Source organism: Bombus bifarius, unplaced genomic scaffold (genome assembly GCF_011952205.1).
Source record: "Bombus bifarius isolate JDL3187 unplaced genomic scaffold, Bbif_JDL3187 scf7180000007987, whole genome shotgun sequence".
Taxonomy (NCBI): domain Eukaryota; kingdom Metazoa; phylum Arthropoda; class Insecta; order Hymenoptera; family Apidae; genus Bombus; species Bombus bifarius.
In genome coordinates this window covers 415,343-429,922 of record NW_022884369.1, presented here as the reverse complement: position 1 = coordinate 429,922, position 14,580 = coordinate 415,343, and the positions used below count along the sequence as shown (strand labels likewise).

General features: G+C 29.6%; 3 protein-coding genes and 2 long non-coding RNA genes across 7 annotated transcripts; 4 read left to right on the top strand and 1 right to left on the bottom strand.

Moving 5' to 3' along the window:
• The first annotated feature begins 307 nt into the window (after window positions 1-307).
• On the top strand, window positions 308-2,797 carry LOC117205268 (pyridine nucleotide-disulfide oxidoreductase domain-containing protein 1-like). 2 transcript variants are annotated; one of them, XM_033443495.1, is made up of 5 exons: window positions 308-484; window positions 547-682; window positions 751-848; window positions 922-1,052; window positions 1,134-1,656. In XM_033443495.1, the coding sequence occupies exons 1-5, from the start codon at window positions 419-421 to the stop codon at window positions 1,258-1,260; spliced, it is 558 nt and encodes a 185-aa protein (XP_033299386.1). In that variant the 5' UTR covers window positions 308-418; the 3' UTR covers window positions 1,261-1,656. The 2 variants fall into 2 exon arrangements, with proteins under 2 accessions (XP_033299386.1, XP_033299385.1); XM_033443494.1 differs by lacking the exons at window positions 308-484; window positions 547-682; window positions 751-848 and having other exon boundaries at window positions 1,134-2,797.
• Window positions 2,798-2,949: 152 nt separating this feature from the next.
• Window positions 2,950-14,539, bottom strand: LOC117205266 (kinesin-like protein KIF14). 2 transcript variants are annotated; one of them, XM_033443488.1, is made up of 12 exons: window positions 14,150-14,539; window positions 13,521-14,072; window positions 12,891-13,437; window positions 12,579-12,806; window positions 12,369-12,497; window positions 6,204-6,364; window positions 5,765-5,965; window positions 5,280-5,552; window positions 4,713-4,785; window positions 4,474-4,643; window positions 3,931-4,393; window positions 2,950-3,858 (listed from the first exon to the last, which is right to left on the bottom strand). In XM_033443488.1, the coding sequence occupies exons 1-12, from the start codon at window positions 14,254-14,256 to the stop codon at window positions 3,139-3,141; spliced, it is 3,624 nt and encodes a 1,207-aa protein (XP_033299379.1). In that variant the 5' UTR covers window positions 14,257-14,539; the 3' UTR covers window positions 2,950-3,138. The 2 variants fall into 2 exon arrangements, with proteins under 2 accessions (XP_033299379.1, XP_033299380.1); XM_033443489.1 differs by lacking the exon at window positions 5,280-5,552.
• LOC117205277 lies at window positions 5,351-6,218 on the top strand. The gene is made up of 2 exons (XR_004487212.1): window positions 5,351-5,490; window positions 5,772-6,218. It is a non-coding gene; the product is annotated as an uncharacterized LOC117205277 (long non-coding RNA).
• LOC117205274 lies at window positions 8,319-12,336 on the top strand. The gene is made up of 2 exons (XM_033443506.1): window positions 8,319-8,855; window positions 11,135-12,336. Exons 1-2 carry the CDS (start codon window positions 8,753-8,755, stop codon window positions 11,425-11,427), a joined length of 396 nt encoding a protein of 131 aa, XP_033299397.1. The 5' UTR covers window positions 8,319-8,752; the 3' UTR covers window positions 11,428-12,336.
• Window positions 8,862-11,007, top strand: LOC117205276. Its single transcript, XR_004487211.1, has 2 exons — window positions 8,862-10,088; window positions 10,504-11,007. It is a non-coding gene; the product is annotated as an uncharacterized LOC117205276 (long non-coding RNA).
• Window positions 14,540-14,580: the final 41 nt, after the last annotated feature.

Sequence of the window (14,580 nt, the reverse complement as noted above, 5' to 3'; positions counted from 1 at the left end):
ATATAAGATTCTAACTTGACTAATTCAAAAATTAGTCAAATTAGTATCTTCTATAAACAAATTTTGATAATAAATAAGAAATACTACACATATATATTATATATCTCTTTCGAAATAACAAAATTATTTTTACTTTTATATTAAATTTATATAATTTAATCTTTTGAAATATTTTGTCACTACTAGCAACTAATATCAAACTATTTTAAACAAGGATAAGAATATGTAATATAAATTTATTATAATATAAATTTAATAGATTTGTAAGTATTTAAGTAACTGTTATAATGTTTTGTGTTTGAGCGTTTTTAAGTTGAGGAATTCCGGTCGTATATACGAACGTGCATCATACGCCATAGCATATAGTTCAGCGATATACTTTATAATATAACTGGAAAATTAGCTTAAAATAAAAATTATGCCATTAGTATTGAATAAATTGCAATTTGCTGCATCTCTTTTACGAAGTAATTTAACTCCGAAAGTAAGGATCACAAAGAGATAATCATTGTTAAAGGTCATTTAATGCTTTAAACGATTTTTTAGGTTATACCCGTGAAATTTATACATCCTACATTTATAAAATATGATAACGATATTAATGATGAACCAGTTCCTATTTCAAAAGATAGAACTAAAGTTATTCCTGTAGAAATTAGCATGAAATATCTAAAAAGTAGTGGTACGTAATTACGTAACATTAGTTTTGTTTCAGTATGACTTTAATTACATTTATAATTTCTTGTTTAGCTTATAAGAAAACCTACGGAGAGTATCCTGTTTGGAAATATTATAGAAGAAATTTCAAAGCTCAAATTCCTCCCCAAAAAACACGAAGGACTTGCATTGTATGTACTTTTAAGAAATAAATAAAAAACTTCTATTATTTTATTTCTTGAAATAATTCTACAAATTTTTTAGAGAGGTGGTGTAATTTCTACTGGTAGCCCATGTCCCATATGTAGGGATGAATATCTAATTCTTGATTATCGCAATATTGATTTGTTAAAACAATTTATTTCTGAACATAGTGGAGAAATTTTAAGTTACAAGTAAGTTTAACTTCTTCTAAATTAGAAGTACAGCAAGGGAATATCTATACAATGATATTGTTTATTTTGCTTTATTTACAGTTATACTGGTATATGTCAAAAGGCTTATAAAGATCTATGTGTAGCAGTAATGAAAGCGAAAGAATATGGTTTACTTTCATATGATGTTCCCTTTAGATATTACGATTACTCAGAATGGAAAAATTAATGTATTAATCTTTAACTTGTAATTATAAGAATTTGCATTTAAAAAATAAAACATGCAAAATGGATAAAGAAGAAATAAACTGTACGTTTGCAATAGTAGGTGGAGGTATAGCAGGAGTATCCTGTGCTAAAAGTATAGCCTTTCTTGTTCCGGAGGAAAAAATCATCCTAATTACAGCAAGTCCCTTAATAAAAGCAGTTACAAATATAGTTCCACTTAGTAAAACATTAATGCAGTTTGATATAGAAGAAAAGGACACAGCAGTTTTGATGGAAGCACATGATTCATTAAAAATTATTAATGATTTTGTAATACAAATAGATAGCTTAAATAAACAAGTGCAAACTAGAAATGGAAGAATTATAAACTATAAAATGTTATGTCTCTGTAATGGTGCTAGACCAAAACTGATAGAAGAACATAATAATTTTATACTAGGGATAAGAGATACAGAATCAGTTCTCCAATTTTCTCAAAAAATAAAAAATTCAAGAAGAATTGTAATAGTTGGAAATGGAGGTATTGCTACTGAACTTGTGAATGAAGTAGATGGTGTTGAAATGATATGGGTAATTAAAGATAAACATATTTCTGCAACATTTGTTGATCCTGGGGCTGCAGAATTTTTTATGGATAAGGTATACAAAACTGATCCATGTACAAATACTAATGCTAGTTCATTAACTAAAAGAATGAGGTACACTGTCTCTAATACATCAGTTGTAACAGGTGGACCAGCTCTAGGTCCAGATTGGCATAATAATTTTGATGTAAAAGGTACTTTCCTTAAATCTGCAAAAGTACAAATAGAATATGAATGTGAGATCATTAAAATTCTTAGTAAATCAGAACAAAAGGAAGTTGATCCCATGGAAGAATGGTCCATATATGTTGAATTAACAAATGGAAAAATTATTGGCTGTGACTTTGTTGTATCAGCAACAGGTGTAATACCAAATTCTGATATAGTAGGTTTGGAGGATATAAAAAAAAGTGAAGATGGGGGGCTGCTGGTAGATTGGAAATTGGAAACTTCAAAACAAGATATATATGCCGCTGGAGATGTGTGTAGTGCAGGGTGGGAATTAGCAAAACATTGGTTTCAAATGAGGCTGTGGACTCAAGCACATCAAATGGGACGGTATGCGGCAAAATCAATGGTTTCTAAATTAAAAAATGAAGAATTTTTGCAAGATTTCTGTTTTGAACTTTTCACCCACGTAACTAAGTTTTTTGGTTACAAAGTAGTTTTACTTGGTTTGTATAATGGACAAAAGTTGGATAACAATTATGAGATATTGTTACGAATGACCCAGGGAACAGAATACATAAAACTTATCCTAGAAAATGGTAAAATGCAAGGAGCGGTATTAATTGGAGACACTGATTTAGAAGAAATGTGCGAAAACTTAATACTTAATCAATTGGATTTAAGTATTTATGGAGAAGATTTACTAAATCCTGATATTGATATCGAAGATTATTTTGATTAACCGTATCTAGGAATTCAACTTAACAATAGACCTATATGGTATATTTCACTAACTTAATATTAACAAAATATACTTTATCTAGAAAATGCTTGCTTAAATTTTGGTTGAGTAATATTATTATAATTTTACAGATCATATAAAAATTTAATTAATAGTTAAATATTCATATTGTAATATTTTGTATGGATGTATGTATATAAATATTACATAACGCCTTATAAGTAATAAGAAATAAAATGGTACAGTTACATATAAATGCAGCTAAATATATTTTTTGTTCCAATTAATGTCTTTAAAGTATATTATTAATATACGCTTTAAGTCTCCCTACAAATAGTTATCTTATTTAATTACGTTAAATATTATGTAATGATGTTAATTTTCATTAGGTTAATTCTTGTTGTAATTTATCATTAAATCTAACACTTTTCTTATCAAAACCATTAATACTATTGCATAAAGTAGATTTTGTCAGAGAAACAGATTTTATATTGTAATTTTTAGAAACTGCCAAATTTGTGTCAGAATCTTCTATTACACTATTATTGAAACTCTGCATAGGAGTTACACTTTCATTGGAATATTTATTTATATCTTCTATTTCTAAAATTTCACGTAAACTACAAATGATACTTTGCATATTATCAAGTGATTCCGCAACTGACTGAATTCCACCATTTCTAGTACATAATTTACGTAAAGTTCTTGTAGCGAGTTCCATTTGAACAAGACACGTATTTATGGTTTCTTGATCTTTGGAAATATCAAACGTTTGGTTAATTAATGTACTTCCAAGTATGGACGTATCTAATGAGAGTTGTTGTAGACTTTCGTTTAAATGCTTTTTTACTGGTGTAATGTTTATTGAAATTCGGCTATTATTTAGAGAGTCCTCAAAAGTTTCTGTATTTTCATAGGGTTCCCAAGTTTCTTCTGATGTACAAAGCTCCTTTATTGAATCTTCTATATCATAGTCTCGCAAACGATGAACCCAATCTAAAAAACGCATTGGCTGCCAGAATGTCTCTCTCATGCTATCTCTATTACGTATACGAACTACAGGTTTCAGACTCTTATTAACAATTATTTGTTGTTGATCAAACTCCTAAAAATGTAACGAATAAACTTATGGAAAAGATATATCTTTTTAACTACTATCTATGCAATAAATACTTACATAATTAAGACCAACTTCTCTACACCGTTCGGTAGCTTCTTTTACCAATATTTGCATTTCATGTAAGCTAATACCACCGTCACTTATTGCTTCTGCGCTAGCTTTCATTTTGAGAGCGAATTCGGCATCTGCCGCCCTTTCATTTAAAATGCTTTCCAGTTCTTGTAAGAAATTAGATTTATATGGCGCGACGCTAACTTTTTTTTGATCTATTTGTATTTGTTTTAATCTATTATTTGTCTCAACTTCGTTTTCGAGTAATTCTTTTTCCAATTCTAATTCTTTCTTCTTTTGATGAATTTGTTCCAATGCAAGTTTCTGCTCTTGGACCGTGGAACCAAGAATTTCGATTTTACGTTCATACGATAATTTTTGCGATCCCAATTGCATTTCAACTTCTCGTTTAGCATTTTCTAATTCTTTTATTGCTTTCTGTTTACTTTCTTCTAACTCTGCCCTTAATCTATTGAATGAAAAGTAACATAACGTTAAATACCTTTTAATCACGCACATTGAATAAAAAGAGCTATTAAAAATTCGTACTTTTCTTCTTGCACTTTTAGAATTTCTTGATGAGCAAATTCATAGTCTACAGCCTGCGCTGAAATTTGTATATTGCTATGTTCATCATAAGGACTTGAGACTTTAAAATAATGATTGCCGCCAATTACTAATCGATCACCATGTTTTAAAATAACTTTGCCAGTTACCATCTACGATATGATAAATAATTTAATAATGATAAAAATAAAATAAGATCATAAACATAAAATATATTATACCTGTCCATTCACGAACGTATCTCCTTCCATTTCTGATGATAATATAAGTTTCCCATTACTGTTTTCGATAGTACTGTTGAACGTATAAAAAATCGATAACCATTAAAATTATCTATCTAAAATAATTTATTAAAATTGGTGCATATATAAATAATTTCAATTATATTTAACATATTTTTCCATCAAACGTAAATGATTAGCATTTCATGCTCATAAACACGATGAAAATGTATTTGGAATCGTTTCGGGATCATTATACTATACAGTGACAACTAAATAATTAAATACTGTCATGCAAATTTTTTTAACCAAACAGATTAATTACAATATTATTTTGGACGATGTTAAATAGATCGTGAGGAAAGCCCGTGAAGAACATGCACTCGTGAGAGGTAGATAGAAGAAGGGAACAAAAACAAAGTAAAATAGTTTCCTCCAACATAATTCATAAGTGTCAAGCTGAAAAACGAGCACAGAAGGGAAAAAGAGGAACAAAAGTGAAAAACAGAAACAAGACCAACAACCGCATCCTTTCAAGTCATCGAACCAACCAATCCAATAACTAACCAGTGTAAAGGCCTAACCAGTGGTCCATCCAACATGATATCCAAATGTTCGGAAAAGTTCTGACAACCTGAATTTTTTCCGATACGAACAAGTCCTGGAGGAATGAGATACAAAAGCGTACCAGATAACATAGGATCGGCCGCGAGATTTATAAGACAAGGTTGCTTATCCTTCTCACGAAAATCGAGTTCAATAGCGATACCACAGCGACGTAAGTACTTTATTTCAGAATTTTTCTTTTCCTCGGTATCCCGCAATTTCATTTGCCAAGTCCTGCAATTACATGTAGCTAAATATTTAAATCTTCAATTGGTAAACATCCTCCGATCTGTTTCCGGAACAATGTGACGAAACATTTATTATAGGAACTACATTATATTAATAATGATCATAGATAATTACTCATTGAAACAATTTGATTGTTCCGAATTGTTGTAATCAATGCTCTAAAATAGCTATAACAGCTTACGTTGATATTAACTTACATTTCAGTAATCGCAAGTTGTTCTTCAGTCTTCTTTAGCTGGTGCCTTAATTTATCAATTTCTTGTTGTTTCTGCTTAATTTCATCGTTATTTTGGTTAACCGGTGGGACGGAATCGAGAAGACGACGTGGAAGAATACCAAGTTGCTTTTCGTATCCTTCACGTACACCGCGCAATCGCAATACTTCCGCTTTCAATTCCCTAAGAGAGAGATCACAATTATATTTAAAATTAAAAGCTTTAGGTTAGACTTGTTGCAAACTGGAAAAACTGTATCGATAATATTTAATGATATTCTTTTGTTTATCTGTCCCGAAGTGGAAGACTTATTTTATACACGAACGTTCGATTTATTATATTCATATTGGGAGGAAATCTGTTATATTTTATTGAATGTAATAATGAATTATTAGTTGTTCATTCATGAAGAATATATTACCGAATTAATTTCTCATGTGGATCTTCATTGATTCGAACACGATTAACAATGGCTCGAGCTTGACAAGCATATCGGAGTGTTGCAAGCGTCTCTTCTATGTGTATATTAGCTGGTGATACTGTTCCAAGCATTGCTGTTCTTGAATTTCCTCCGAGGCTTTCCTATGTTTAAAAAAGGATAAAAGTTTAAAAAATATGTTGGAAAAAGGGAACCTAACAGTTTCTAATAAATATAAGGGAACGTAGAAACTCTGAAAAAGACAAGTTCCAATGTACATAGAAAACAAAATGAAGTCATTGAACTGCATAATACTTAATTAAACGAGTGTAAAATCTCAGTTGTATTGATTCGTCGTAATTAAATTGTAGAGCTAAAGAAATGACATTGTTAGCTTTGCACGTCGTGTTTTACTCGTTTTATCTAACTTAATCTCGATTCTTTTGCGCATAAATAATCATTATCAGTATTCTACATGATAAGACAACACACGCTCGGTTAAGACAGATTGCGATTTAATCTTTCCTAAGTAATACTTACACTGTTATCGATCACACCTTGACGTTTATGTTTCTCAATGTTATCCTGATATAATTAATAAACGATAAGACATCAGATAGAACATCAAATTCCTCAATAGTACGTATACACAAGGACGTGCTAAGTCATCATTCAATGATTCAACAGTGAAAAAAGTCTTATACATCTTTATCTTCAATCTATTTATCTATTTATTATCTATTTAATTTTTAGATTTTATTGCAAGGCTTTATTCATTGTCGATAAAACTTATTGAAGCAACATGCATCGTTAATTAATCGACGATGTTGGAGAGAACCGAATAATTTAAAGAATTTGTTAGAGTACTATTTTTCATATCTCATCATTATCAATTTAAGCACTTGAACCGCACTTGAACTACACTTGAACAAAAGTCTCTAATCAAGATATAATCAAAATATAATTATCAGTTTATAATTATGACAAAACAAATGTATCTATACATAAAATATCTATATGTCACAATCCTTTTTTTACGTTATTCATTTCATTTTATTCTTAAGATAACAAAAAATTAATATCTTCTAACTGCGCATCTTTCTTCAAGGTTTGATACGGCAAAAAACTTTTTATTGCACCTTATTCAATGTTATCAGTAAAGGAGACTTTATTTCTGTTCATAGTTGCTATTATTTGAAAAATAACTCACAATATACGATTGTTTGGTAGAGAAATAATACCTACATATTACCAATGTATATATTTGTATATATATATATTCACTTAATTACATAAATCTCATTATAAAACACATTCTATCCAACAATAATAATTATTGGATCATATTTGCTACTTTGAAAACAACAATGCTTTCATAGGTGATAACTATTTAAATAATCTTGTTTTCACGATAAAATAAAATTTTACGTAAAATATACTTCAATATCCCCCCCCCTTTTCTAATCGCTAAATGCTTGATAATAAACGAGCAAATTGTATTATTATACGAACTTGCGTTTATAACATGAAAGATATGCTTATATCATAGGAGAATTATCGGAAAAACAGTTCTTTACGCTTTCAACAAGATTCTGGAGATTAGTAAGCATTTACGACGTACTGCGTTTTATGGTGAGGCATAAAATAAACATTAGCTAATATTACCGTTATACAATTCTCCACAAGTACATAGTAAGGTATTATTGAAGTGTTAATGACGATTCCTAATAATAGCCTTCAAAAATACAATAGCAACGTTGTTTCTTATCTCTTATAAAATAACATCCTAAAAGTCAAGTATATGTACATATATAATGAACGATAAAAAAACGGCGTAGAGAATTGAAACTAGAGAGAAACTTATTTAACGGCCATACCTTGACCACCACAAGAAATAGACCGTGTTAAAGTTGTACAAGATCAGATTAAGAAATTCGTGAGACAATGTCATAGATGAATAAGCGCGGGAAATGCGTTCAACAATCGCAAAATGAACAAGAAATTCGCAAAGGTGATTGGAGGAAAAGGAGGGGCAAAGCGCTGAGTTGAAGGGCGTGCGGTAACAACTGAGAGGAGAGGAGAAACAAGATCCGATGGAGAGGGAATAACCGACTCATAAACATTGCATGCTCAGCGTCAGTACTTCTTTAGTTTAAAGTAAAACACCACAGCAATTCGAGCACAACGTTGTCTTGTTTTTTAGCGGTCGCTGCTTTTTCCTCTCTTTCTTCTTCTTGAGTAATATGTAATAACACGAATTCGATAGTCTATCAATAAGTTGTTCTTAACTGGTGAAAGAAAGAAAACCGGAAACAAGGATACCTAGCAAATTTTACTGGTAAAACGAGTTTTAGCTGCGTTTTAGAAAATCAGTGCAAACTCGCGTCAGCGGGTTTCATTATAAACTGAAAGGATAGAAATAAAAGCGGATTAAGACATACGTCAAGAGTTGATTGAAAGTATCAAGAAGGAAGGAAGATATATACGGAAATTTCTACGAAGAGAATAAATTCTGAATCTAATTAGTCTCGAAGATACCTCGGATTAGAACGATGGATTTAGTCTACGTTCCCGAAATCTTGACCTATGGTTTCTTTAGAGCTCCTCAGTATCGGGACTACGAGCAGCCGTGGAATAAAGATTATTTTAATTGTGGTACGTCTCAATCATATGAAAATGAATCACTTTTTATATACTCACATATGACAACTTCCTTACTAAAGAGAAAAGAAGGGAAGAAGAGATAATATTGAGGATCTATGATGATCACTTTGTTATCGTTCTTCTCTAGACAGATATTATAATTAAATTTTCATTAATTAACATCACGATAAATATCATTTCGTTATTTACTATATATAACATCATTTATTCTAATTTCACGCGATCATTATTGGTATTTGCTATGATATATTGGTATGATATACTGGTATATGCTATATTGTTTTCCACGGTTCTCAGCATTTGAATAATCTAACTCGAGAAATTAATATTATTTGCTGACATCTCGTGAATGGTGTTTTCCCTTTATGTCCCTTATTCATATGATATCATACTACACCAATGATTAATGTTTATGTACGTTGTCATTTTTATCGCTTACTTTCCGTATTTAAAAACTTCGAAATATGCGACAAAAAATACAACCTGTCTTTACTAATGAAAGTTTATAAGTATTTTGAAAGTATTTAAGTTGACTTCCGATTTCGAACTATTAATCCGTAAAATGTACGTGCATTCATCTATCCTGATCTGTGATATGTTTCAACAAATACTTATTTTTCTTCTTAGAGTAAAATAAAGATTTCAACAGAAATGATCAAAACATAAATCAATTAAACAATTCAATAATAACAAATAATCGATTGCATAAAATCGTTACAATTCATCTATCGAATGATTATTCGGTGTTCTAATTAATATGATAATAAGGAATTTCAAGATTCAATTGAGAAAAATGATTTATATATTTTTAATCGATGCTGGTGTATACGTGTAAGATAACTCTTAGATATTTCTGTGCAACGTAGTTGCCCCTCCCTTTGCGTTATCGTTGTGAGGAATTGGTTGCCTGAAGGCAGTCCTCCGCATTATTTATCATATATTAGGCTTTGAAATTATCATTATCGCAATTCGAAAAACGTCATATTACGCACAACGTAAAATAATGAGAATAGTACAAAAGAATTGGTATCATCGGAAAAGCTTCGTATTCTATTTCATTGCGTCAATTGTCTTCTTAATGAAATTTTGGAAATGCATATAAATTACATATTTCTGAAAATTATATATGTATGTATGATCAAAAGAAGAACGTAGCATCAAAACAAGTTAAATAGTAAACACGAAAAACATGTTTGCATCGTTACGATAACAAATACGGTGAAGGTTGTAATATAATATGCTAGATCAATTCCATTGTAATAGATATAATAATAGCGTTATAGTTATCATACTTGCGATTACTAATATTTTGCTACGGCTTGTTATTGAATAAAATAGTCTAATATATATATTTATATATGCATGGAGGTAAAAAGATACATAGATCTAAAAATATCTTTTGAAACCAGCATGACACATTAACGAGAATAAACAGAGATGAATGATCCTTTTATTCTATTTGCAATAACAGATTCTGCATTTGTATGTGCAGGAATGCTTCGCGTTGTGTGTAGAGAAACTCTCGATTATTCACGCATTTTTAGATGAAATCTTATGCAATTGATTTACGAAATGCTATAATGAACTTACCGGAAGGGACATCTATTTTGATATAAATTCAATCTATCAATTTTTCTAGCAATCTATCAATGCAATGAAAAAATAACAGAATCAATAATAGAATTCGAATAGGACTAGGAAGATATATGATGATTCTGCATTACTTTTATCTTATCAAGTTTATCTTTTTTACTGCCCGTACAAAATATTACGATCTTGGTTATCAAATTTTTATCTATCGGTTCTTTTATCTTCAATAATTATTTTTCGTCACTGTTATACTTTACTAACATAATTTTCGTCATAATAGTTTTCTTTGAACACATGAGTTTCATGTAATACGTGTAACGCATCACGTTACTTCATTCACGGGAGACAATTATAACATATCTTTCGGGTTGAGAATGACTCAAGAACCACGAGTTAGGTCAGCAGATTAGCTACGTGCAACAACGCACGGAGTTACCTTTCAAAAAATCGTTGAACCTTAGCCAGGATTAACAATAAAAAAATATTTTGAGGTGAAAACGCCATTGATTATAGAAGTTGACAAAAAGTTGACAAAAGAAACCTTAGTTTCAAACAAAAAAGATGTTGCGTATTTAACAAATATTTTATTTTTCCCGAAATAATAAAATTTAAAATGAAATAATAATAGAAAATAAAGTAATAAAAATAGAATACAATGGAAAAAGAAAATTATCTTTCAGGTAAGACAACACAAGTTCATTCTCAACGATTGCCACAACAACACCATGAACAAAAAGCATTTTCGAAAGAAAATTGTTACTTGTGCCGCGAGAACAAGAGAAGAAGTCTCGCGGCTTATATACGAGAGAAATCGCGAAGGAATTCTTGCCAAGAAATTCACGAAGAAGAAGAAGAACGTGACTGCACAGACACTAAAGAAGGAATCACGAAAACTGATAAGAAAACGTCAAAGAAAGTTTTAGAAAATAACGGATGTATAAAAATGGATAACATAACAAAAAACGTCAAATAGAAATAGAATGTTTACTTATTCATGTTTCAGCATTTTAATATGGTTTCCAGAAATTGATACCGAAACAGACGTACCTCGTATATAAGGAATGCAGAATTATTGTACCAAACTTCTATGATACATGTATCATATTATGATGTGATGATTTCAAATGTTATTTACCTTTAAATACTTTTTTCGTAGAACGAAAAATTTTAAGTTTATATTTGTATTTGTAACAATTTTACATGTTCAAAACCTGTATAATGAATAATTTATGTTATTTTATATCTCTTCTGCTATTTGATATAATGCACAATTTATTGATTTTTTAAAATAATATTAAAAAGAACATTTTCTACATATTAATGAAATTAGTAGTTTAGGTATTATTTTAAACGATACATATATTGAAATATTTTATACAAATATCGCAAAAAATCATCAATCAAGTACATAATATATGTATATCCTAACAATTTTTTATAATGTGTTATTCTGTACATGAGTAAGACAAGGTTATGAAGTAACTGATAATATTATCTATCTTTTTTTTTCCAAAATCTAGCATAACCAATAATTGCATTTACAGTTAATATGAACTGCATTAAACTATAAATTGACATATATTTATACTATTCCAGAAATGCTTTAATATTTAAAAAAAGTAGATTAACTAGATATTCAATGAAGAATTGAATAATTTATAAGACTGAATATGTACATAAAGTTATATAAAAAAATACATCTTCAAAAATAAAGTAAACCTAACTTAAGTTTTCTGTATATTGTATAAGAAAAGAAATCATATACATAAGTAATGATTCACTAATCATTAAAGCCATAAAAGCCATAACAGCTTTAATGACTGTTACAACAAAGAACTTTGTCATTGAAGATTCAATAAAAAAAAAATTATTTACTTATGTCGAATCTTGTGTCAGTGACTTAATAACACTTACCTTTAGCAGCCATGTAAGAACAGATTCACGATATGGAACAAAACCTCGTTTACGATTACTTGTGTTTTCAGCCAAGGATGCGATTACTTTTCCCAATGTAAGCAATGATTTATTAATAGACACTCCTTCCTTTGGAGTACAATTAATTTTATTATTATATGAATAAAATTACCAGACTATAATCAAGCAATTAAATGTAATATGACATACCTTTAATCTGTCACCGCTTGCACAAGTTTGACTCAGTCTTTCACTACCTGCTAAATCTACTAAATTAATTTTACTACGTCGACTAGCATCCACAGACTCGTTATTTAATTGATTATTTTTTTGGGTTTGTGTTAATATGATACTAAATATACTATGAGATCTTGAACTCTTTTCATTCATTCCAGTTGCTGCTGTAGCTCGTTGTGAATTGCCTACCTTGAGCCAAGTCTAAGAGAAATATATTTATAACAATTTAATAATCAACAAATAATCTTACAACAGATGCAATTACAACTTATATTATAAACATACCTGCAAATCTTTGTAATTTTGCACGCAATGTTGACTTAAATCAACAATATATGGTCCAAATACAGGATGTTCTCTTACTTTAAGAGGAGCCCTTTTTACTCCACTGTTAACATTTGTTAAAAGATCGTGTATTTTTTCATTATAAATTTCAAAATAACTAATCTCTACTGTAGTTTTAGTATTCGTATTAATAGATGCCCTCGTAAATATTTCTTGACAAAATCTTGGAATAATACCAATTGCTTCATCGAGTGGTATTGTATTATTTTGTGCAGATTCTTGACCCATCATGCTATAACTTTTACCAGAGCCTGTTTGTCCATAAGCAAATAAACAAACATTATACCCTTCAAAAGCATTTTGTACTAGTGGTAAAACCATATTTTTAAATACAATTTCCTGATTAGCATAACTAGGTTCTGATGCATCTATTTGTGATATAAAGCAATGGTCATATGTGAAAGTATGTTGAACAGATTCACAAGTGACAATAATATTTTGACCATTTACTTGTACGACTGATATAACTTTTGAATCATTTAGTTCTCTGAAATAATAAAGAATAGAAAAAATATTAAATCATAGTACTACCTAAAGAAAAGCTCTTGGTATAAGAATTTAATAACTTACTTTGTATTCAAAGGTCTAACACGTATACCTACAGTCAAATTACTATTTTCTCCTTCATATACAGTTTGATCTTCAATACCAATATCGTTTGATTTACCACATGGTGTTTCAACTTGAACAACATTAAAACAGTCAGGAGTAGCTTGTGATAAAATGTTGTCACTAAAATAACGTTTTACAGGTGTTTTATTTGGAGGCAAGATATTTATTTTTGAATTGCTTGTAGTAGTATGAATTTTATATTGTTTGGGAGTACAAGAATGCATGGTTAAAGTCTTTTCATTCAGTGAAGTTGTAGACATTGTTTTCGTAGAGGTTTTATACTTTGAATCAGATGCTGCATATTCAGGAAATAAAACTTGTTTTCTTTGAAATGTATTTATAGACTTTGAGTGAGACAGATTTATAGTATAAGGTATATTTGTTGATTTCAAATTTTCAGTATCATTGTCAAGTAATATTTTACGCTTTTCAAGTTTTAAACATTTATTTTCAGTAACATTTTGGACTCCTCTTTGAGGTGTATCAAGTATATCAGAACATGTTCCTTCCCTACAAAATAATAAAAAAAATTAATATATAATAGCTTTTGATTTTTTTAAATGTATTAATATAAAAAAAAATCTCACTTCTCATTTAAAGAGTTTATATTCTCCTTATCGAAATTAATAGGTGAACTTGAAAAAATGGCATCACAAAATCCATGTCCCATAGATTTTAAAGTATTATGTGACATAATGGTGGAATTTCTTTAACTAAACACCATCAGTACCATAAGATTTGCTTTCCTCTCAACTAACCTCCTCAAATTCTGTTCTTTGACAGTTCACATGGACTATTTGGGAGGATATTCACCAGTTCGTCACAGTTTGGATCCTTTGTAACGAATTTTTTCGTAATAACAATATAAAAATGATATAAACTTTAAGAATTATATTATGCTTAATGGTTCAATACTAACACCGATTGTTCATACATTAACAACAAACTTTGGCTTTAAAACTGATTGATTTATTAATATTTTAGTTAAAATATAATATCTTAACTATTTTTGTAACCA

Bases quoted from the DNA above. Each gene is read 5' to 3' on its own strand.
- LOC117205268 (XM_033443494.1), top strand. From the start codon at position 1,320: ATGGATAAAGAAGAAATAAACTGTACGTTTGCAATAGTAGGTGGAGGT.
- LOC117205274 (XM_033443506.1), top strand. From the start codon at position 8,753: ATGGATTTAGTCTACGTTCCCGAAATCTTGACCTATGGTTTCTTTAGA. The intron at 8,856-11,134 runs GTACGTCTCAAT...ATTATCTTTCAG, and splicing joins TAAAGATTATTTTAATTGTG to GTAAGACAACACAAGTTCAT.
- LOC117205266 (XM_033443488.1), bottom strand. From the start codon at position 14,256: ATGTCACATAATACTTTAAAATCTATGGGACATGGATTTTGTGATGCC. The intron at 13,438-13,520 runs GTAAGTTATTAA...TTATTATTTCAG, and splicing joins GTTAGACCTTTGAATACAAA to AGAACTAAATGATTCAAAAG. The intron at 3,859-3,930 runs GTAAGTATTTAT...TTACATTTTTAG, and splicing joins GAGAAGTTGGTCTTAATTAT to GAGTTTGATCAACAACAAAT.